Consider the following 25,517-nt stretch of genomic DNA (forward strand, 5'->3'; position numbering starts at 1 on the left):
GTTTTGGAAGTTTTAGCCACAGCAATCAGAGAAGAAGAAGAAATAAACGGAATGCATATTGGAAAAGAAGAAGTAAAACTGTCACTGTTTGCAGATGACATGATACGATACATAGAGAAACTTAAAGATGCTACCAGAAAACTACTAGAGCTAATCAATGAATTTGGTAAAGTAGTAGGACACTAAACTAATGTCCAGAAATCTCTTGCATTCCTATACACTAATGATGAAAAATCTGAAAGAGAAATTAAGGAAACACTCCCATTTACCATTGCAACAAAAAGAATAAAATACCTAGGAATAAACCTACCTAAGGAGACAAAAGACCTGCATGCAGAAAATTATAAGACACTGATGAAAGAAATTAAAGAAGATACTGATGAAAGAAATTAAAGATGATACAAACAGATGGAGAGATATATCATGTTCTTGGACTGGAAGAATCGATATTGTGAAAATGACTATACTACCCAAAGCAATCTACAGATTCAGTGCAATCCCTAGCAAACTACCAATGGCATTTTTCACAAAACTAGAACAAAAAATTTTACAATTTGTCTGGAAACACAAAAGACCCCAAATAGCCAAAGCAATCTTCAGAAAGAAAAACAGAGAGCTGGAGGAATCAGGCTCCCTGACTTCAAACTATAATACAAAGCTACAATAATCAAGACAGTCAGCTATATACGTATAGCTGACTCACTTTGTTATATAGCAGAAATATAGATCAATGGAACAGGACAGAAAGCCCAGAAATAAACCCATGCACATATGGTCACCTTATCTTTGATAAAGGAGGCAAGAATATACAATGGAGAAAAGACAGCCTCTTCAATAAGTGGTGTTGGGAAAACTGGACAGCTACATGTAAAAGAATGAAATTAGAACACTCCCTAACACCATACGCAAAAGTAAACTCAAAATGGATTAAAGACCTAAATGTAAGGCCAGACACTATAAAAATCTTGGAGGAAAATATAGGGAGAACACTCTATGACAAAAATCACAGCAAGATCCTTTTTGACCCACCTCCTAGAGGAATGGAAATAAAAACAAACAAAAAAAAAAACAAATGGGACCTAATGAAACTTAAAAGCTTTTGCACAGCAAAGGAAACCATAAACAAGACAAAAAGACAACCCTCAGAAAGGGAGAAGGTATTTGCAAACGAAGCAACTGACAAAGGATTAATCTCCAAAATATATTAAGCAGCTCATGCAGCTCAATATCACAAAAACAAACAGCCCAATCCAAAAATGGGCAGAAGACCTTAATAGACATTTCTCCAAAGAATATATACAGATTGCCAACAAACACATGAAAGGATGCTCAACATCACTAATCATTAGAGAAATGCAAATCAAAAGTACAATGAGGTTATCACCTCACACCAGTCAGAATGGCCATCATCAAAAAAATCTTCAAACAATAAATGCTGGAGAGGGTGTGGAGGGAAAGGAAACCCTCTTGTACTGTTGGTGGGAATGTAAATTGATACAGCCACTATGGAGAACAGTGTGGAGGTTCCTTAAAGAACTACAAATAGAACTACCATACGACCCAGCAATCCCACTACTGGGCATATACCCTGAGAAAACCATAATTCAAAAAGAGTCATGTACCACAATGTTCACTGCAGCACTATTTACAATAGCCAGGACATGGAAGCAACCTCAGTGTCCATCAACCGATGAATGGATCAAGAAGATGTGGCACATATATACAAGGGAATATTACTCAGCCATAAAAAGAAATGAAATTGAGTTATTTGTAGTGAGGTGGATGGACCCAGATTGAAGTGAGAGAGTGGCATGGACATATATACACTACCAAACGTAGGGTGGATAGCTAGTGGGAAGCAGCCGCATGGCACAGGGAGATCAGCTCGGTGCTTTGTGACCACCTAGAGGGGTGGTATAGGGAGGGTGGGAGGGAGGGAGACGCAAGAGGAAGGGGATATGGGATATATGTATACGTATAGCTGACTCACTTTGTTTTATAGCAGAAACTAACACAACATTGTAAAGCAATTATACCCCAATAAAGATGTTTGGAAAAAAAGAAAAGAAAAGAAAAGAAGAGATAGTTTGGCCGTGTGGCAGTTTATAACCAGAGTAGAGCGATTTTCCTCTCTGAAAGCATGTTTCTGTGCAACCTCCTCCCAGAATCTCGAGGGACAGGGATGTGACAACACAACCTTAGTGAATTTGAGTCCCCAAGAGCTCAGGACCTGAGCTGAGACTTCTTGGATAACCAGTCTTGATCTGAATATAGCAAATTCATAGATGACAGTAGAAGAAGGTGAACATCGGAATGATTCCGTATTTTCCTCTGATGGCACTACAACTAAGCCCTTGAGGTGTAGGAAGAAAAGAGAGTCTCCCAATATACAGAATGCACTGGCCTTGTCTATCCTGGTGCCTGATGAGTACAGGCTCTGATGAGCTGCTCATCTGACCCACTTCCTCTGAAAAGAGAGGGCGTTTCTAGGCAGCCACGTTTCTGGCTTCACTATCCTGGGTGAGCCCATGGTGGGGACATGATTAGAATACATTGATGATTTGTAAGCTCTCTGGATCTTTTGATGTGGTCTGGCATGGTCAGCTCTGCCAGTCAGATTCTTGCTATGGGGAATTTGATTTAGGAACTGAGGAAACAATCACACAGTAGGAGTCAAAACTGAAAGGATGCCTTCAAAGGAGCCAGGAAGAAGAATATGGCCAAATGGAATCATAAGCAGGTCAAAGTTTGGAATTATAAAGAAGCATATTTGAAAGCAGGAGAGGTTAGAAAATCTAACACACAGAAGATTCAAGAACATATCTGAGGCACATGAAGGAGAGACTTAGAGAAAAGCCATAAATTCCTGGTGTTTAAACTCATAGATACACCCTGGGTACCATTTTCTCCTCGAGTCCCAGTTATAACGGAGTTCTAGTTCTTCCCAATGGAATCCCCCTCTCTTGATGCCTCGCACCAGTTTTTCAGTTTTCGTTCTTCACAAACCAAGGAATCTACCTTAAACGTTCACAAACAGAGTCTGGTATAGAGTAAACTATACTGGACCGGGAATGAAATAATTGAAGACACATTCTAAGTCTCCATTTCTTTTTAAATACAATGAGAGGCATTTCTTTTTAAATACAGTGAGAGGGTTGGATAAGGATGAACTAGTCCTAACATTCTAAGAGGAAAATAAAAACAACCACCTTACACTGTAATTGACCTTCTTTGTTCTCCTTCAGATGCTTTCAATAAGCCAATAGGAACCCAGTCCTTAAGGAATTTTAGTTGGTTGTTTAAGAATGACTTCCTTACAATACTCCGTGAACTTCTCTTTACTCTTGTCAGGTTAAAAAAGAACACCTCTACCTTCATTTCTCCACACTTTATAATTGGTCAATACTACATTCAAATTCAAGACCAATTCTTGAATGAATTAATATGGAAAAATAAGTTGGATGTCTCTCCTATGAAAGAAATGTGAAAAGCCATGTTATCAAAACTTCAGCACCCCGAAATTAATTTTAAAATTCTATTAATTCTATTAATTAATTATTTAATTCTATTTTCCTGGGACTTTACAGCATGCATAACTACACAAATCTAATCGTGTCCAAATCATAATTCAATAGCCTTTACCACGAGGACACAGATTGAACCAAACAAGCAACTGACAAACTGAGAACAAGCTATTAAACACGGTATAATAGAAAGAAAAGAATAAGCCACTGAAATCTAAAATTTGTGTTTCAAGTTGCATCCCATAAAATTCCAAGTGGGGAAAAATAACACGAGCAAAACTCTATTGCTTAACCTGTGCTGATTAAAAAGTAAAGTGATGTTATGTTTACTCTTATAAAGTTTAAATGGTAAATGATAAACACGACCCCTAACAATAGTAAGGGAATCCACTTTTCACTGTTGTCCTTTATTCTCTGAGGAGGGAGGTATTTAAAATGAAAGTAATGAGGTTTGATTACACTGCAATAGAGCAGTTCATTGGGAGGTCCACAGAAGACTTAGGAATTAACCTGGATTTTCCCAACCCTGTTCCATATTTGTATCTCACTCCATTCTCCTTATCCTGTTAAGTCAACTGATATAAACATCAGTCTCCTAAGGAGTTAACCCCTAAAGTTACTTTTACGCTTCCCTTGCTGGCTTCGCAATTTTATCTTATCACTTTAAGAGATCAGGCCTTTGCAGTGGACATTCTTTCTCAGCACCTGCCTGGAAGCAGTGCAGTTAGGCTTTGTTTTCTAACAGATGACAGGGCTTGTGAAGGCAGCTGTTCAGTGCCATAACTCAAAACAGCACCAAAGGTTTTGAAGCAGCGTTTTATTGTTTCAAGAGATTTAGATGCTCACTGCTAGCTCATCATCAGCTTCTATAGATGACTCCATCAAGTTGTGCAATGTTAGCGGATCAGGAACAGAGAGCCACCAGCTGTGGGGCTTTGCCCTTCCTCAGATAACTCAGAGAGGTGGTCGGAAGATAGGGGCACCTTCTGCCTCCAAGTCATTCGTTTAACAAACATCCCCTGACACTGCCCTCAGAGAAACAGAAGCTGAAGCCTATACATAGTAAAAAAGGCTTTGCCTCTAAGACTCTCTTAATTTCCGAATTAACAGGCCTAAAACAACCTGATAGGCCTAACTTTCTACTACCTAGAGCCAGATGTATATAAGAACATAAAAACTGCCAGGACTATGTCAGGATTGTATTCTGTTTACACACACATGCACCCACACACTGAACATATATTCATACATAATACACATATGTATGTAAATATAGACAACATATATTCTGTATATACATATGTATTCTGTACATAAATTATATGTATACACATATTCTGGTTTGACAGAGCAAAAAACTTACCTGCTCTCCCTGACTAACTTAAAGTGGAGGTATAATCTCTTTCTTTTAGCAAACCATCCTGTCTCTGCTATTCATGATGCTATTCAAAACCTTTTTAAAAAAAAAATCTATGTATATTTCAGGTCTATTTCATGTCACGAGTAAAGAGCCTTATGGAGGACCCCTAAGATACTTGAAAGGCATGGTTTTCCCTCCACGATTTTTGTTTGTTCACAATGAGATTTAACACACCTATGTATTACAAGTCTTACCACATACCTTGATGACTCCTCTCAGAGCCTGAGAAATAGCACATAGTAGGTGTCTCTTACCATTTGCATCCACAATGGTGATATTGGCAGAAGCACTGTCGTTTCCTAATTTGCTGATCACTTTGCACATATATTCTCCAGAATCAGCCAGTGATGCTTTGTTAATGCGGAGTTCTGACTTCCTGTAAGACCAGGACCAAAGCGGTTGTAAGTATATTTCACAGAAATACAATGACCATCAAAATAAAGCCTCTGTAGTTTGAGTTATCAAACTCCCCCTTCCCAGTCTACACACACCATGTTAAAACACAACTGACGGGCTTCCCTGGTGGCGCAGTGGTTGAGAGTCTGCCTGCCGATGCAGGGGACGCGGGTTTGTGCCCCGGTCCGGGAAGATCCCACATGCCGCGGAGCGGCTGGGACCATGAGCCATGGCCGCTGAGCCTGCGCGTCCGGAGCCTGTGCTCCGCAACGGGAGAGGCCACAACAGTGAGAGGCCCGCGTACCACAAAAAAACCCCAAACAAACACAACTGACTAGGACACAGATGTGTGATTTTTACCGAAAGTGAGATACATCTCATTTAAATTATACCCTGGACATAGTCTTAATTTTATCGCCCAGCTCAGCAATTTAAACAAACTCTTTTCTAATTTTTCTTTTTATTCCTCTAGCACCACCACTAACCACATTATGCCTCAGAATTTTTTTTCACCCCAACGATACATTTTCTTTCCTCTCTGTATCTCAATGTCGCCAGCCACTAGGGTTAAGGAAGATAAAAAAGTGTAAAGCCATTTCTTATAAATCTGGTAAGGACAGATACTCGATGAAGGCTAGACTAGATTAAAATGCTCTGCACTCCTTTTCCCAGCAGAGTGACATCAGGAATTATGTTAATTTTGAATGGAGAGGATTTATCACTTCCAAAAGAAAGGGAATTTGTCCTTCTTTAAGAAGATTCTCATTGCTGGGAGCACAGTACCACACAAATGGTTCTTAATATTGAAATAAATACTCATGCAACAATAGCACACACTTTTATAAAACTACATATTAAATCAATACTTGGCACTCTTTCTGAGCTTGGACAGCACTGTGATTTGCATGTCTACATGCTTTACTACTGCACATAGCCTGTAATTTAAGCAGTCTCTATGATTTAAAAACTCAGGCTTATTGGGATTGGCACAGCATTTATTAAGGCCTTTTGATAGCTAGTGGGAACCTGCTGCATAGCGCAGGGAGCTCAGCTCTGTGCTCTGTGATGACCTAGATGAGGGGGGAGGGAGGTCCAACAGGGAAGGGATATATGTACACATACAGGTGATTCACTTCGTTGTACAGCAGAAACTAACACACCATTGTAAAGCAATTGTACTCCAGTAAAACATTAAAAGAAAAAAATACAGTGTCCTTGTATACAGGAGCCTGGTACTGACTGCCTGGGTTCTTGAGAGGAGGACATCAGGGAGAAAAGGCGGGAAGCAAAGACAGCAACTCAGAATTATATGCAAACCTGCCGTAAAGTACACCTTCCTAATTTTTAAGTGAATTTTCTGGTCTTCTTGTCAGATAATATTATTAATCAAATTGGATCAATTGTTCAAAATTTAATTTCTACTCTTCGCCCCCAGTCTACTGAATTGAACCACCCCTACCTGCCTTCCATGTTGGTACTTTTGCTTATTACTTCTTTTTCCTAGAATGGGGGCCCCATATTTCTACCCATCAAGATACGAGCTGAGGGCTTCCCTGGTGGCACAGTGGTTGAGAATCCGCCTGCCGATGCAGGGGACACGGGTTCGTGCCCCGGTCCAGGAAGATCCCACATGCCGCGGAGCGACTGGGCCCGTGAGCAATGGCCGCTGAGCCTGCACGTCCGGAGCCTGTGCTCCACAACGGGAGAGGCCACAACAGTGAGAGGCCCGCGTACCGCAAAAAAAAAAAAAAAAAAAAAAAAGATACGAGCTGATAAAGCTTCAAGGACCACCTCTGAGCCAGTTCCTTCATCAAGCCGTTCATGATCATGTACCTGGAGCTGCTCTCTTTTTTTTTGTTTCTAAATTCTGCCAGCCTTGAGTACCTCTCTCATGAGAATCTTCTTAAAGAAACATGGCAATTAATCAAACTTACAGTTAACATTAATTTACAGTTAATCTTAGAAGGATAGTTCTTAAAATCAAAATTCTCCTACAAGACCTGGGCAGTGTTTACTGGAATACTATTCCAACGAATGTAAATAAATGTTATGCTTAAAGAGAGAAAGAGAAAGAGAACAAGGAAAAGAAATGTAATTTTCTATGCTGAAATAAGTGTTGCATTAAACAAACTTAGAGTTCTTTACAACCTACCTCTTAGTCATTTTATGCAAATAGTTACAGTGAATTTCTAAGGCAGGCATGACAAGTGACTAAGGAATCCTTTCTGTAGAGACACCCTTGGGAATTCTAGGACTGGAGCATCAATGGGCCAAGACCAAGAATCAATTTAATCAAGCTAAGCATAACGAATACACTCAGGTTCAAAAATCAGTAGCAGAAATACAGGCTGGGAGGGATAAGCCTTGACAACAGTATATAGAGAAAAAAGGATTTCAATTAGCTACACGTTTAACATTACTCCATTTTAAACAACTACTTAAAAAAGAAGAAAAAAGAAATGTATGCACTGTTTGGCCAAATTAATATTAAAAGAGCACAAATCAAATTGGATAAAAGTCTCAATACACCGCTCACAGGCTGAATCACATCTAGAGTATTGCATTATGTTTCAAAGTGGCATTTGATTAAAAAAAAGTATCAATAGCTAGAGGAGTTTAGAAGAGGGTGATCAGAATTGAATAGGCCTAGAGATCTTATCACTAGAGAAGATGCTATTAAAGAAACGGAGGTTCCACTGGCAGGTAGCTATGAACAAGATACATTTAAATACATTTAATCGCTGTTATCTGGAAAAGGAAATTATTTGGTGAAGCTCTTCAAGGTAGAATTGTGTCTTACAGGAAAAAGAAGGCACGTTTTGGATGATATATAAGGAAGAACCTTTTGAGCGCCCAAAAATGGATAGGGTGTCGTGTGAAAGAGTTAGGTTTTCTCTTTGGAAAGATTCAATTCTGGATAGCCACCTGTCAAGCAATTCCTAACAAGAATATCTCTAGGCAGAGAAAGATTAAATTAGATCGGTGCTTTCAATTAGTTTTGAAAAAACAAACCCTGTTTTAAAATGAAAGCTTAGGGCTTCCCTGGTGGCGCAGTGGTTGCGCGTCCGCCTGCCGATGCAGGGGAACCGGGTTCGCGTCCCGGTCTGGGAGGATCCCACATGCCGCGGAGCGGCTGGGCCCGTGAGCCATGGCCGCTGGGCCTGTGCGTCCGGAGCCTGTGCTCTGCAATGGGAGAGGCCGCAGCAGAGGGATTAAATTAGATCGGTGCTTTCAATTAGTTTTGAAAAAACAAACCCTGTTTTAAAATGAAAGCTTAAATGAGACATGCATATTTAAAAATATTATGAAGGGAGAAAGTGTTTATGTCAAAAAGGTTGGCAACCCTTTTTGCAGTTCAATGGCAACTCAAAATTCTCCAGGGACATGAAGGGCCCCTTTGAACTCTAATGATACATTTAACTATGAGATTCTTCAATCCTTGGGTCTTAGAGCAGGAATGGGAAATAGTGAGAGAGTAGAAATAGACAAACCTTCTTAAAAATTATACACTGCAACAATTTGGGGCTTTAATAAGTATGGTTATAATAGTCTTATTTTACTGTCTTCAATAGGCTACCATATCTTACCTAAAAGAAGAAAGTTAACTTGGAAGAATTAATGAACTCCCTTCCAATCACAAAATTAACTTTTTGCTCTTTAATTGATGAGTTACCTGGGGATCTGGGAGGGGTGAACGTTTTGGTGGATTTTCATTTCTAAAAGTTTTAAAACAGTTAATTCATGTAACATGGTTAAAAAGAAGCTTGAGGGCTTCCCTGGTGGCTGGCGCAGTGGTTGCGCGTCCGCCTGCCGATGCAGGGGAATCGGGTTCGCGCCCCGGTCTGGGAGGATCCCGCATGCCACGGAGCGGCTGGGCCCGTGAGCCATGGCCGCTGAGCCTGCGCGTCCGGAGCCTGTGCTCCCGTGAGCCATGGCCGCTGAGCCTGCGCGCCCGGAGCCTGTGCTCTGCAACGGGAGAGGCCACAGCAGTGAGAGGCCCGCGTACCGCAAAAAAAAAAAAAAAAAAAAAAAGAAGCTTGAAATAGAGTAAGCTCCAAATAAGTGTTGGCTATTACTATAATTACATTCTACATTCCTGCAATTTTTAGATTTTTATAATAAGCATGCATTGGTCTGGAATAAGAAAAAAATAAAGCAATGTAACCATAAATTAATACAAACAGTTATAAATATTAATTTTTCTTTTTTTATATCAAAATGCAAACTGTGTTCTTCTAATGAGTGCTCACTGACAAGATAGATTCAAGGCTCCCATAGCTACTATCTCGTTTTTCTTACTTGATTCTTCCACCATGTTTTACAGGCTAAGGCAACTTAAATGCATATAGAACTGATCACACCTCAGTTTATAAAATTCCATTCTTCTGATCTCTAAGGACTCATATGAACTTGCGTGTGTGTGTGTGTGTGTTCAACACAGCTTTCAGATACTGTTCAATTGCCTATGATGAGAAGGGTAAAGAAGAGAGAGAGGGATTTCATAGTGCAAACTAGAGAATGTCACTTGCCATCTGGTTCTACCAAAATGAAGTCACTTGCCACTGCAGCAACTGTGAAACTCTACAGAACCAGGCACTGCATAAAATGCCTCACATAAACGCTATGAAACAGGCACTGCGTATTCCCATTTTATACCCAAAGAATTTGAGATTTTCCTACATATAAAGTTAAAATGACCTGTCAGAGCGACTCAACTAATAAAAGAAGGGGATGCGTAGAAACCTTTTCTATTACAGAGTCAAAAAAACCTGAAACAATTGATAACAGGAGAAATAATTCCTTAAAAAAATTTGTTAACTTGACCAAATCAATTAGAATCAATCTTAAACAAAATTAAGATGTGTAAGAACAGGGAATTCTCTGGTGGTCCAGTGGTTAGGACTTTGTGCTTTCACTGCCGAGGGCCTGGGTTCGACCCCTGGTCAGGGAACTAATAAGATCCTACAAGACGTGTGGCGCAGCCAAAAAAAAAAAAAATGTGAGAACAGAAACGAAGAGCTGATACAAAATTAAGGGCATCCAAAAGTGTGCGCCAGACACAAACAACAGGAAGTCAGACTTTAACAAGGCTGATGTAGGACAGGTATGCAGATGAGGTCAACTGGATGACCCCCAAATATGATCTGTCACACACCAAGCTCTTTAACCAGTTTTCTTGATCAAAATGGTCCACCAGGCAAAGGAAACGAGAACAAGGCGATAAGCAGACACTTAAGACCAGGGCAGTTTCCATTTCTTTTCATTGGTCCCACACATCGCTTAGCCAAATAAAATAAACAAAGGCTCACATGTGAATGCAAAATCATAGGAAGAACATGTAGGAATGTCCTTTATTAGTAGAAGCAGGGGCCGAAGGTGGATAAGACTTTTACAAAATAATAGCAATTCCCTATTGGTATAAAATCTTTTCATAACACTAAGGGATTAAAAGGAAATTCTGGCTGCTGCGAAAAATCTAGATTGTAAAATGTGAAAAAGAAACCTAGGCGAAGGACTGGAAGAGGGTCAATGTTTTACTGTAAATAAAGAGAATGCCAGGGAAATCCTAAACCTCACACTAAAATTCACCTCTGCTTGTGATCACAGTCTAAGATAAAGTTTATCCCTTCTTGGCCTGCTGGCTAAGGGCAAATGTAGTAAGATAAAGTTAAGTCAAGTAAGCAAGAAACCCCTGCAAACCACTGCCATTTTGAACATCTCCGTAATGAGGAATTATGAGTAATGTAATGAGCTGACAAACAAGAATGTATTTTATTGAAGACTTTACCCTAAGCCTGAACATGCCCCTTGCCTGAAGTCGTGATTTTACTGGATACTACAGCAAAATCACAAGTAGTTGTGAAAAGACAAAAGACATAGATTCAGATCAGTTTCAAATCCAAGTGTTACCATTCATTCACATTACATCTACAGGAAGAAACCTAATGGCCTTCATTCTCGGGATATTAACTTTTTAATGGGTATAATAACAATCGTATTCATTCGCTTATATTTCTAAGTTGAAATAATAGAGGATCTTGCAAATGTTAATTAAATTTAGATTCAGTTTGGTCCTTTAAAAAAAGTGACAGCACTAATTTTTTTTTAAACATACAACTTCAGAAATGACCGAATACCCAATTCTGAAACCCAATAAGCTGGTCACTTATCAGTAGCTGCCCACTTTACACAAAGTATCTTATTTTTCAGAGGATCAAATACGCTCAGTGCTTTGCCAAGAGTAATTTACAGTCACATTACTTGAATAAAAGTCTTTCTTTTTCCCACTTAATTCTTTCCAGCAAGGCTATTGTTGAAAAGAAGTAATTTCTGAATATCGTCCTTTCCGGGATAATGGGATTTTAGTAATATGTAGACAGTGCTCTTAGCTGTCTGGGCCTATGAAGCCAATATGAAAAAGCTTTTCTGAAGAGCAATGACACTTTTATATGTCATCCAAGCCATGCAACAAATTAGCTCTTTACCTATACATGTTCTCTTTCAAAACCTTCATTCCGGGCAACTCACTTTTTCGGTTGTTCCTTTTGGTCCTCTTATTTACCCAACCTCATTAGCTTCTCTCCAGGAATCCTCACCTAGAATACCTGCAGTCTGCAGCTGCTTTGTTCTGTTCCTTCAGTCTAGATAATCCTCTCCTCCCTCTCTTCTTCCTCCCCTCTTTCTAGGAAGCCTCCACAGTCCTGGACTGGGTCCTCTCCCCGGCCCGTTTCTACAGCATTCCGTGATCATCACTATCGTTGAATTTACAACTGAGTATTACAACTGCTTACATTTCCCTCCCCTCTTGAGACCAAGCCTCTGAGAGCAGAGAGCACTTCTTCTTCATCTCTGTGGACCCAGCGTCTAGCCCAGGGCCGACACGCAGCATCTGTCCAATAAAGGGCAAAATTTCCCATCCACTCCCCCACCGGCCCAACCCAACTGGCCTCTTTATTGCCCTATGAACAGAACCTCCTACTGACTGTGGTTTCTGCTCTTCTCTATAACCACCCACCCTACCACACCCACCCACCCAGCTAGAGGGATTCTCTGTCTTCAGCAGAGTCAAATCTGCCACCTCACAGTGACTCCTGAATCTCTTCGGGTCTCCCGCAAGCCCCAACTCCCATGGCATCAGTAACCTACAATTCAGTGTTTAGTTTTATTGTCTGATATGAAGTGCCAGATATTTCATCTCCCTAATTCAATCTGGACTTACCATAAAGCAGAATTTACCTCAATAGAACTAATCCATTTTTTAGATCACTATCTGTAAACAGATGGGCTGCTTAAAAATCTTGACACTCCCCAGCCCTAGCAGGGTTTCAGCACGTGATCGCTGGAACTCCTATGTCTTATATAAGGCTGAACTGGATAATCTCTCTACAATCTTATGACCCCCTGAGTGTAAAGATAACATCTAGGATTCTCCCGTTTCTCCACATTCCTAGCATTCTGGGCACTTACATATTTTTGCTATTATATGACAGCCACATAGAAATGAATGAGACATGACCCTGCGTGTGCAGATAACTGAGTTTCTTACTAACTTGGCTAATTGATGAAAAACAAAACAGACACTAAAGGCTATCTAAAAGTATTTTTTGCCGTTGTGAAACTTCTCTAGAAGAATCATGCTTATTTTTTCAATTCGTTCACTCTATCCCCTCCCCTCCCCACATGGACACATGTTATTAAACGTGTCTGCTTTCCATTTTTAAAGACGGAATGAGGCATTAAGGAATCCAAGAAATAGATTTGTGTTCCAGCTTAGTCACACCTAGTTGGGTGACTCAAGGCAAGACAACACTTTTTTGACCCTTGATTACTTAATCTGCAAAATTAGAGTCACATGTGCAGTAAACTGTCCTTACTACCTAGGGGAATGTTGTAAAAAACAAACAAATAAGATTATGTATAAAAATACCCTGTCACTTTACAGCATTATTTTTTGCATCTTTGAAGTGCCACCTGCTACGGAAAGTGATATTGCCTTCACGCTGTATTCTTCTTCCACATCGAGAGATTGTACTGACACAATCAATAACAAGAATAAGCAGTTTTACTAAAGTTACTAAAGTTACTAAAACCATGGAAACTAGAAAAACATCCCTAATTATGGTTATTACAGTCATTAAACACTTTAAATTAAATTTCCATTATAATCACTTCATTTACTCTTGCTCATGCAAGAGTGTGTGACTTTTTGGTAGATGTCCTAAAAAATCAAAGTCCAGGCAGAGATTCTTTCATTGCTGCTTCTGTTATCATAGCTGGGATTTCACTGGAATCCTCTGAAGTAGAGAAAATGTAGTCTTGGAGCTTGGAGCCACTATGATACATGTCACATTGATTAAAGGACTGTTCACAAGCAAAAATCCAAGATATTTAGCTCTGCCATAATTTCAAAATGTAGTTTGATATTAGAAGAAAAATTTCTTAAATAAGGAGAAAAATAAAAATGAAGAGTGTAGGAATAATAAAAGAGCATCATTTTAGAGTAGGTATAGAACATACCTACCAAGATGTTATAGGGAATCACATGAAGCCTTCCCAAATATGGATCTCCTCAAGGAGGGCAGGAAAATTTAAGATTCCTGCTACCCAGGATTACTGGATGTTTTAATCTGCTCTAATCGTGATATAGTTTATTAGAATTGTCAGTTAAACATTCTTATTAGGTATTTTATGTACTAAACTTTTACTTGAAAATAGTTCAAAAGCGACTGATTACATTCTAACTCTTTCCATAAATCTAGGTACTTATTGATCTTTATAACAAAGTCAGGATTTTGATTGTGCAAGGCACTCGTACTCTAAATGGGATTTTAGGATCTCACCTATTACTTAGTATTACAACAGCTGCTATTAATACTACCTTCCCTCATCCCTTCTATTTCCCCCCACACCCTACAGTTCCTTCCACATCCATCCTTTCCTTTCTTCTTCCAGAAGTTGTAAGAATCAGAAACTTTAAATTCTTTCCTATATAATGACACAATTTCTGGCCACCATATAATGAAAAATCGTTTCACTTATTATATGTTGTGTTTTTTGATGGTGTACTTATTTGCTACGCTGTTTGTAACTTTTATATTTTATATCATTGTATTGCTAGGCATCGCCCCTGCTATGATATGCGTGACACTTACCCTGGCCTTTTTTGTATCTTGATGTTTTGTGGTTTGTTCTTTCGGTTTAATTCATTCCCATTCTTGAACCATCTGAATTTGAGAGAGGAGTATTCAGAACTGGTCTCGCACCGAAGCACTAGTTTTGAACCTGCTGCAGACTCCTGACTTTTCATCTCTTTCAATCGGGGGGGCAAGGCTAAAAAAGAAAAGAGAAGGAAAAAAAGTTCCGATCACCTGGTAATCTTTCTAAGAGAAACGTACTAATTTTGGTAAGCTTGATCAAGAAACCATTCCCAAAGGCTTTACTAACTGAGAGAGAAAAGAAAAAGGGGAGGGGGGGGTGTCAACCAAAATGTATCTCAACTTAGAGAAGAATAAAATGCTCACATAAAATATATTCAGGGGGAAAAAGAAAAGAGAACTTAGGGAATGAAATTATTCTTTAAAACACACTCACAGATATAGAGAACAAACTAGTGGTTACCAGTGGGGAGAGGGAAGCAGAGAGGGGCAATATAAGGGTAGGGGATTAAGAGGTACAAACTACTATGTAGAAGATAAGCTACAAGAATATATTGTACAACACAGGGAATATAGCCAATATTTTATATTAACTATAAATAGAGTATAACCTTCAAAACTGTGAATCACTATATTGTACACCTGTAACATATAATATTGTACATCAACTCTACTCCAATAAAAAAATCACTCTTTAAAAACTTCCCAAAATTTATATATACATATATTTTATATATATATATATATATATTTTTCAAGATAGTAATTCCCTCAATCTTTACATTCTCTGATACCATTAAAAATCCTGAATACTGGTCATTTCAAAGAATCAAAATCCTACGCTAAAAAAGAATATGTAACTGGGTCATTATTTCTAAAGCACATTCATATCCCAGATCACAATTTATCTTCATCACAGTTCTGTGAATAGGTACAGCAGGTATCATACCCATTTTTTAAATGGGAAGTTTATTTTCAAAGACAGGTAAGTATCTCTTGTCCATGGTTATAACATTCTGGAGAGTCAGACTATCCTATCACCAGAAGTAGCCCAAAGAACAAAGAGGACTCATAAATCTTAACAATGCTCATTTCTTCAAGACAGAAATTCTTTGGTGACATCACTCTTTTACTGGACCTACAGTTACTGTTCCACAAACAAAGAATGACCATTCCAGGAGGCCACCACACTCCCGTCAAATTATCCGTTTGATTGGATTTCACCCTTCTAAACCTTCTCAACAGAGACTGGGAGCACTTAAATTGTACATTAATTTGTAGGACACTTGACATTAAACACATATACCACTCCACTTTAAGCAAGACTGCTTCAAAGAATATCTATTCTCTACTGAAATATTTATGGATAAAATGTTATAATATCTGAGATGTACTTCAACATGAAATGGTAGCGGGGAATGGGTAGGCTTAAAAATGAAAAAACTTTCCCAAGAAGCTGATCATTGCAGAAGTTAGGCAATAGGTAGAGACTGGGATTTGTTGTACATTTCTATACAGTATGTCTGATTTTTTCGTAATAAAACAGTTTAAAAAATAAAAGCATAACAAATGGATTCTCCTCTGCACACAAAATTTCACTTACTAATCAACACAGCAGAAGCTGAGATCTCAACATCTCTGTTTCCACTGAGTCTTAGAAAAGCCAACTACAAAGTCTACTTCTGCCCCAGTTCAAGCCTTAATGGGAAGTTAATTCCTCAAACCCACCCAAGGAGACTGCACCTCCTGGATCCAGTGAGCAATTATTCACTGCGTATAGCCTCAAGACTCCAAGGACAGCAGTCAGAGCCACATTAGACACCAGCAGGAAATGGAGTACCTTTCCTACCCCGGGTAGGTTTGTTTTTCTACAAGCCTGCCCTTACCAAGAAAATCCCCCCAAAATGTCAGGAATGAGCATATAAAATTTCCAGTAAAGTACAGCAAAAACTATTTGAACGTGTGGCTTCTCTGCAGTATTCCTACAATTACGTGTCCCTCTTTCTACTTATTTGGAGAGGAGGCGGAGAAGCAGGCACCAAATATGGAGACACAGCAGCGAGGTAGGAAACGTATTTCAGCTGTTCTTAGCCTTTGATACCTGATGATTTTCTCTGTTTTTAGTTTTGTTTCTGACACAGCTCGAAAATAAGATTTACTTCCTGAAGAGCTTTTCTAGGAGTCTTCCTTTTCAGATATGGTCTGTGAATCTCTGTTTCGGAGGTTTTAAAAAACATTAAACTCTCATGTATCTGGAATAGCATTTGTGTATTCCTATTAACGCCTTAAGATCATTTTCAATTTTGTAAACCCGGTGAAGGGTTTTAAAGAAACAAATCTGCTGGCGTTAAATGGCACCAAAAACTGGTTTACATACATTAAGAAAAATAAACCACCTCATTTTTTAATGTACAGATTAAAAGAACTAGTTTGCATTGTTTTGTTGTTTTCACTTAATTTTGTGTTTAACTTGGCACACAACCCAAACTCTCAAGGTTTCTTCCCTTGTCTCTATGCAAAATGTTCTAAACACAATATTTCAGATATCCTTAACTCTCAATAAGTACCATGTTCCCTCACTCACCACTCCATTCATTTGCTTATCAATACAGCCTGAATACAAATCTACTGGATATTGTTTTCTTGTTTGAAATCTTCATGCAATTTGTTTGCATCTCTTTTTACTTTCTTTTCTCTTATTCTGTTCCCCCCTCCCTCTCTCTCGCCTCTCCTTCCCTTTACCCTCCTGTCTTCATTTATTTATTTCTTATTTCTTTATTAAGAGTCTTGATTTCAAATGTGAGGAAACAATCGAACAAATTCAAATTGAGGGATATTCTACGAAAACAACTGGTCTAGGCTTCAGGAGTGCCAATGTCACGAATGATAAAAGACTGTGAAACTGATCTAGATTAAAGGAAACTTTGACAAATAAATGCAATGTGTAGCGATTGACTGGACCTTGGTTTAGGGGAAAAATAGTTATAAAGAACATTATTGGGACTATCGGGGAAATCTGAATAAAGGTATTGTAACAAAATTAAATTTCTCAAGTGTGATAACTGCATTGTGGTCATGCAGAAGAATGTCCTTGTTCTCAGGCAGTATCTGCGGAAGTATTTAGGGGTGAAATGTCATCATGTCTACAACTAAATTTCACATGATTCTGCAAACAAGGAAATGCATGCATAAAGAAAAGGAAGGAAGGAAGGAAGGAAGGAGTCGTGGTTTCTCTTAGTTTTTCTGCCTTTTCCATCTGGTCTTTCTGCCATTGCAAAAAGCCTCAGGATTTCATTAGTACTTTTAAAGTCTTGGCTAAGTTTGCAGTCATGGAGATTCTTGGGAATATTTGTGTTATAATTTACAAATGTAGCTCTTAAGACTATATCCTCCACTTAAATTCTGTGAGTGGTATGGCACTGAAATCCTCATATGTTCAACCTGATAACCATGACTTTGGGGCTCCAACCCCACTAGGTCCTTTGGTGCAAGGAAAATAATCACTCATCTGGCAGATCAACACATCCATCCTTTCCTTTGGGGGTTCATGTGCAAAGACCAGTACATCTTTTGCCCTTAAGAGATGATCTATGACGTAACGAGGCACAGACCTTCAGATACAAGGTCTTTCTTAGCTAAAATATCCACTCCTTAAGCTGACCCTATTGTATAAACATTTCTTGATGTTTGGGATTCGGATATACCTCTCTTGACTAGCCTGAGTTTCTCTCGTGCATGCAGTCTCAAGACTGTCACAAGTGCAGAAGCTCCCGGCTACTCTGACTTTGCCTCCTTAGAAGTCCACTTGTCATAATGTCCCTGCATGTCTTCAGGGGCAATCACCTATGACATGAGGATACCCAGCTTTTCAGAGAACAGCTGTTTTAAGGTGTTAACTCAAAATTCTCCATAAATGGAGAAACAAATCTGTGACCCACCAACCCAGCCACATGACTGCACTGTTGGCTCATGGGTGTACTGCGGTCAGTGGTACCTTCTAGAAAAGTACCATAAAAATTCCTCACTCCAGGTGAAGCCCAAATGCAAGCATCCTATAGACTGGGCAACAACATAAATTCTTCTTTGTCCTCTCATATAACCATCCTAACAGAATAGCCCTGGATATTTCACAGACTTGATAAAAATACAAACTAATATTGAGCACATATGGTCTGTGTGTTTTTTCTCCTCTATTCATAGTGAGACAATTTTCAATAGAGTAAATTTTCTTCCATTGGATTACAAAATAATAACTATAGGTTACTAGAATACATTTTAGAAGTATGCATGTTTCTCATGTATACAGTTTACTCGCATGAAATAATCTCATTTATTTCACTGAAAAAGTATGCCACCAAGTACTTTCTAACACTCAGGTATAACTTTATAAGACCAGGGGTAGTTTCTAACCCTTGGGGCAATTTTTTTAAGTGAGTACTTGGAGTTTAAAACTGCAAAAATTTTTCACTTGGATTTTAAAACTGTAAAAAATATGTACATGCCTTTCAATTCTTGTTTAAGAGTAAATAGTCTGTTAATTAAAAATTGGTTGAAGGCAAACACAATCCTAAGTTAATGCTTCCAATTCAGTAAGTGGTCTGAGCATCTTTGGAATGATTTAATTGTATTTGGTCTACCACAGTTCATAATTCTGCTTTCATTCTGATTCTGGAGAGGCGGCATTTCCACACCCTGAAACAATTTAATGATAGAGCAAGTTTTAAGCAGTCTTTGCCTAAATCTATTTCAAACCTGCTTGACATTAATATGAATATATCCATACCCTTAGAAATGTATCAACAGAGACAGATAGTAAAGTGCAAAAAGGAGCAGCCTATAAAAACAGAAACTCAAAAACGCTCAGAGCGATGCCACATGATTTACCGGCACTCCTTTTTACAGGCTTTAAGTGTTTCAAAGGGCTTTAAAAAAAATTGTGGCACTAATCCAAACAAATTATTTTACATGCTCACCACACAAAAATTGAAGGCACTAGGCTCATTTATTCCAATACTTTCATGTGCGAGTAAATATGTGTAATAAAGGTGAACTAAATTTGTAAGAAGAGCCATTCATCTAAGCAATCCTCTTGTTTTACTTGTCTCCTGGGCACTTTTTTTTTTTTAATATGTTCAGTACTGCTATATCGAACATTGTACTGTATTGTTAAGAACAGGAAACAAATTTTAGCATGTGTATGCTGCCGAGACATGCCGATAGCATGGGACACTAGATAAATTATTTCTGTTCTTTGACGGTGCTGACAATGCAAAGCCAGCTCATGTTATAACTCTCCGTGTCTGCGCAGTTAATCTGAAGAGCCTCAACACTCGGAACAAACTAAACAGGAAACCTGCAAAATATTATCAAATAACCGTGAGCTTTCAGCTACGACCCCAGTGAAGTCTGCCCTGCATAAAACCATTTAAAAGCCTGATACCGCACCCGTGCAGATCTCACGGTGAAAACTGGTGACTGGCAATTGGGTTCGTTGATAAAAGTCATACAAATATCATCAATCAGTCCTCAACGCAGAAGGATGTCCTTTCTTTTTTATAGTCATGTTAAAGGTAGATAAGTGACGAAAGTCTCTAAAACTCCTTTCTCAAGAAGATTTTGGTCACAATGAAGAGAGTAGATAAAATTTAGGCTTTGCCGTCTGGTCGTCTCTTCCGAGCTGCACTCACAAATTTGACTATAAAAGGGAAAATTTATCTTATCAGGTTGCAATTTTGTAAATATAGCCATGTAAAAGGCAGCAAGTTCTAGTGGCAATGGTATTTCCCAATACACCTAGGATTAAAACTATTGCTACTGGGTCAGTGTATGATCTTAAGTTATGTTAAGGACCGTCCCACAGGTCACTGTTTGTTGCCACATGTGGTGACCTGATGCTCACGCCGCCCTACGTCCAGCCGAACCATCCTTCAGAATCGACCGTTCCTAACTCCGGTTAACTAGAGCTCCCCGTGAGCTGAAACGGGAAACTACCACGTGTCCCTGTGTATTCAACAGGGATATTTGGAGAATGAGATAAAGCATGTAGGTGCCTCCACTTGTGAGAAAGTCACGATAAAGTTCAGGGATTTATTATAAAGTATTCTCAAGCTGACTCCCTAAGATCGGCAGCAAACGAAACCAGTCAACACATTGAGAATAGGCTTCAAAGTATAGTGAAGAGAGCTGGACCCAGAAATACCATTTTAGCAGTTCCATGGCCAGCTCCTTATACAAGGATGTGTGAACCACTGAATAACACCTTTACGAGCATTCTGAACAATCCTCTTAACATCTGCATGGAAGGTGTCATTATACAACAGAAAACAATAAAACCAGGGGTGATATTTAGCATTTTACTTCTATTATTCACAGCGGTAGTACCTCTACGGCCAAAGCTGGCGTCTTACTAGCGTTAACCTTGATTTCCCAAACATTTCAGTCTCCACTGGCGGGGATTTTCACACATGGACAAGCTCAAAGTTTCCCTTCCCACAGTTCACTGCTACAAGTTGACTGAACAGTAGGATTCTCTTAAATGCTCATTTCTAGGGTATGAGCCACAACCAGGCTAGTCAAAAACTATGCTTATTCTAAGGTCATAGAAAATGACTTAATCACATTCTACAGCTAAACACCATACCCGGCAGGCTGCACTGAAGAGGCACATGTACAAAAGAGAGCCATTTAAGGAATTTATCCCTACCCCATCAGAGGAGGTCAGGTAAGAGCAGTCATTAGTAGGCGGCCACAGTCCCTATTTGGAGGCTTAGGCTTTTGATGCTGGCGGTAGTGGTGTGTCCATTTTGATCGGCACTACATCCAAACATCCAAATGTCTAAAGGTATCAGATGGAAGATATATAGGATCTCAGGGACCTAGCACAAAGTAAGACCTTCAGTGTTTGCTGAAAAAATAAGTAGAAGGAAGGATCTAGAAGATACTGATAAAGAAGAGACCCAGTCCAAACGTTATTCCAAAGTCCACACCCACCTTCTCAAAAGACTTTTTAAATTTGAGACCAAAGGCCCCGAGTGATGTTATTTTTTGTTTTTATGCATTCCACTGAATTAGGACTCTTACACTCTCTGCCGTGTGATGCTAATAGGGAGGAAATGTAAATTTAACTGGAAAATTGCCCAATAAGCAGTACTGCCTTTACTTTGCAGTTTTTATATTCTCCTATAGTTCTCTCATCTGGTCATCACTGTTAGAGTGTTCTCTGCTGGATTCCGGCCTCAGTTAAGATGCTGGTCCTCGAACTGCGTTCCTCCCCATCTCCTTTAATGTACCTTATCTCAGCGTCTCCCACAGAAGCCAGGCTGTTCTTCCATTGCAGCAGGAGAAGCAGACATATTTTAATATTATCCCTTTTGCCTTCAAATCAAAGTTGATCGATTGTCTTCATCGATTGGCCCCAGTCTATAAGGTCTAAATTTGTTCCCTTAACTCTTAAGTTATTTATGATCAATGCATATCCCATTTGTGCAAATTTACCATTTGTGTCAAATTGTACCAGATTTACCATTTGTGTCAAATCCTTTCTTCCCTTGTCCTTGTATGTATGTCTTGTAAGATGGATAATTATTCTTTCTGTTTTATAGGTGAGGATATGGGGGGTTATCCAGGCACTTGTTCAAGGTCACAAGGCTGTCAAGCTGCAGACCAGGATTCAAACCCAGGACTTTTCCCTCCAGGAGGATGATTCTGAACAGTTTGAGGTGGAGATAAGCAAAAGGGGAGGAGGATAGCAGACTAAAGATCTAGAATGATTATTCCATTTCATAGTCACTATGGTAATTTTATGTGTCTTATAACAAGCTATATCAACTAGGTCACCTCTCCATGTGTGTCTGCGAGAGATTTACAACACTGTACAATTCCACAAGGGAAATGAGCGCAGATTTACTAGGTAAGAGAATTTTTCAGCCTGAAAAATTGATATTATGTTTGTTGAAATTAGCAATCTTCTTCTTCTGTACAGTTCTGTAGTGCTTGACCCAGTTATTTCATAGGTTGAGGGTCAAAGGTAAAATTATAAAACTACTTACTATAATAGTGGTCCCAAGACCTACGAGATGACGTTAAAATAAGGTTCTCTTAGTGCTTTCAGCAATAAACTCCCAATAATAGCTAACACTGGTTGAGTACTTACTTGAACCAGACACTGCTCTAAGAATGTCATGTTCATTAACTCTTTTAAGTTCTGTAACGATTCCAGGAGATATGTATTATTACCATTATTCCCAATTTACAGATAGCAAGACAGAGACAGAGAGGTAAAGCAACCTCCCACAGTCACGCAGCTTGCATATCGTGGCGCCAGTATCTGGACCCCGGAAGTCTGACTCCAGAGCTCCTGCTCTTAACTCCTAGGCAATCAACTGAATAATTTGCTCTGCTGGATACGTTTATATGTCAAACGTAAGAGTTAATTTATCGATACGTTAATAGTGTCCATATTTCCCTGATAAAACCTGGCATACACCACAGGACAGATCATTTCTGCATATTCCAAGTGCAAAAAATAGTCTGGGAGAGAAAGTTGATATGAAAATGGCTGACTCTTCTAAGCTACTTTGATGATTTATGGGGAAATATATGTATATGTACAGCTGATTCACTTTGTTATAGAGCAGAAGCTAGCACACCACTGTGAAGCAATTATACTCCAATAAAGATGTTAAAAAAACAACAATACAGAACACTTGAAATTGGTATTCTACAAAAAAATGTTTTTTGAACTGTGTGATCGCTTGTCATCTACCAAATGCCACAGGGGTGGACTGTATATCACTCCAGCGTTCACTGAAATGCAATAGCTCCCACGTGGGGACACGGCAACAAGAGGGCCTTCAGGGATTACTGATGTTCTTTCCAGGTGTAAAGGCAGATCACCGAGAAGCTGGAGTCAATCACGGCACCGTTGCTGGCAGCTTTTTTTTTTTTTTTTTTTTTTTGCGGTACGCGGGCCTCTCACTGTTGTGGCCTCTCCCGCTGCGGAGCACAGGCTCCGGTCGCGCAGGCTCAGCGGCCATGGCTCACGGGCCCAGCCGCTCCGCGGCATGTGGGATCTTCCCGGACCGGGGCACGAACCCGTGTCCCCTGCATCGGCAGGCGGACTCTCAACCAACTGCGCCACCAGGGAAGCCCGCTGGCAGCTTTAAGGTAAGTGTTCAACAGGCCTGCCTAATTAATGCTGTCAGCACAGCTGTCCCCAATTACAGGGACATCTCACTTACGGACATAGAGAAGCTGTTCTGCAAGCTTCACTTAAGGCCATCGATACACAGGGTTAAAATGGATCCATTACAGTTTGACCTAATTGACGTGTAGCAAATTTCATTTGACATAAGTTTATAAATTTGATCTTTTCTGTTGTCAAAAAGCAGGGTTTATTTTCCCCCTTCATTTGCTATCCATACCTTCCATATTCACTTCCAATATGTCACTTAAAGAGAGACCTGGAGAAATACCCAGCTACTGAAAGTTTGGTATTCTATTTATTTATTTTCCTATGGTAATGGGGTTCTTCTCTTCTGATGTAGTCATGACTTAAGTAAATTTAGGACACTAGCATGACCTTGATGTGTTAATAATATGTGTCTATGACCATTATTTCTTTGTTCAAATGGGATTACAATCATTTAATTAACTGATGTCACTAAAATTCTTTCCTCCTTTGACAGAAGGACTTTATTTCGATGTTCTGTACTGGATGAAATTCCCAGCTAAGATGAGTTAGTTAACACTTGATTATAACTAGTTTTAAACAATAACAGCTGTGGGAAAACTTTTAAGCATTGCATAAAACGTAAAGCACTGCTTCTGAACAGAGCCCTAATTTATACCAATATTAGTACCCCATCATCTACTTTTCACATAGCCACTTAAAACCTACTTCTCCTGTGAAGAAGAAAACACTCTAGCAGAGCTAACCATGAAATAAACGTGTTTCCTTTCGGGACCTCAAAAGTGTCTTTCTTTGTTATTTAGGCAGGTCAACTTTTCTGGTAACCATGTTCCTTATTTTCCTATCTTATTCACAGATAACTTATTAAATTGAATGACACTTAAAAAGTGCATGCCAGGATTGAAGGGAGGCTTCTCAGTTCACTGAGGCCAACCAGATCAAAGTTAAATCTGTCTCTGCTTTGCTTACTATAGTTAAATAACCAGCTTTGCAATCCCTCCTTAAGTAGGGCCCAAGTTTGACTTTCGGAGGATCTTTAAAGCTTGTGTAGCTCTTTGCATTTTTAAGCTGGTCCACCGACAACCTAACAACTAACAATCTTTATCATTTTGCTGCTACCCCACAGGAAGGACTAAGAAAGGCAAGTTTCTTATCTTAGCGTTCTCACAAATTTGTTGAAGAGGCAGAAAATGACCAGAGTCAAATAAACAGATTGTTTACAGTAACAAAATCTGGGCTACATCATTGATCATCTAAAGCAATATAATTCTGTGACCTATCTAACAGAGCTACAAGGCTGTGACGCTTTCCTGCACAGTCCTTGGACGCCAACTATAAGATCAGAGCCAAAGGAGTCTGGTTTCAGACAACACACACACACACACAATCACAATAAGAAGACTTCGAATTCACAGTTTCCCTTATTTGACATAAAAAATTAGTTCACTAAAGCATCTCTTGAAAGTACAAGTGAGCTGCTTCCTGTACACTCTGAGATAATCCATTGGTTCTCAAATTGCAATCAAATTTTCTCAGCACAAAGATTCACAAACATTGCACAAAAGAAACCTAAATGAAGCTTACTTAGCATGTCAACATTTGCCTTTCATTTCCTCCACAGGGACACTGGCACGCCACTAGAAATATCTCAGTTTTGTTTGTTTTTATGTAGAAAGACGTTTAATTGGCTTCTTCGCTAATGGTTTCTAGTCCATGAATTTAACTGACTAAACTCCACACATAACATCCTGTGCTTCTGCCTATAGCTTTTCATAGTCTCTATGAACAGTAAGAATCAGGAGTTTGCAGACCCAGGATCTAATGCTTCTTTG

At 39.2% G+C, this 25,517-nt stretch overlaps 1 protein-coding gene across 6 annotated transcripts in view; it reads right to left on the reverse strand.

The window, feature by feature from the left end:
* Positions 1–25,517, reverse strand: part of NRG1 (neuregulin 1) — a 1,065,472-nt gene that overhangs the window by 154,944 nt on the left and 885,011 nt on the right. For all 6 annotated transcript variants that reach the window (XM_024131433.1, XM_024131436.1, XM_024131434.1 and 3 more), the window contains exons 2-3: positions 14,493–14,670; positions 5,199–5,320 (exon numbers count right to left, since the gene is read on the reverse strand). In XM_024131433.1, the coding sequence (XP_023987201.1) occupies positions 5,199–5,320; positions 14,493–14,670 (300 nt within the window). The remainder of the gene's footprint in view (positions 1–5,198; positions 5,321–14,492; positions 14,671–25,517) is intronic.

Source organism: Physeter macrocephalus, chromosome 20, assembly GCF_002837175.3.
Source record: "Physeter macrocephalus isolate SW-GA chromosome 20, ASM283717v5, whole genome shotgun sequence".
Lineage (NCBI taxonomy): Eukaryota > Metazoa > Chordata > Mammalia > Artiodactyla > Physeteridae > Physeter > Physeter macrocephalus.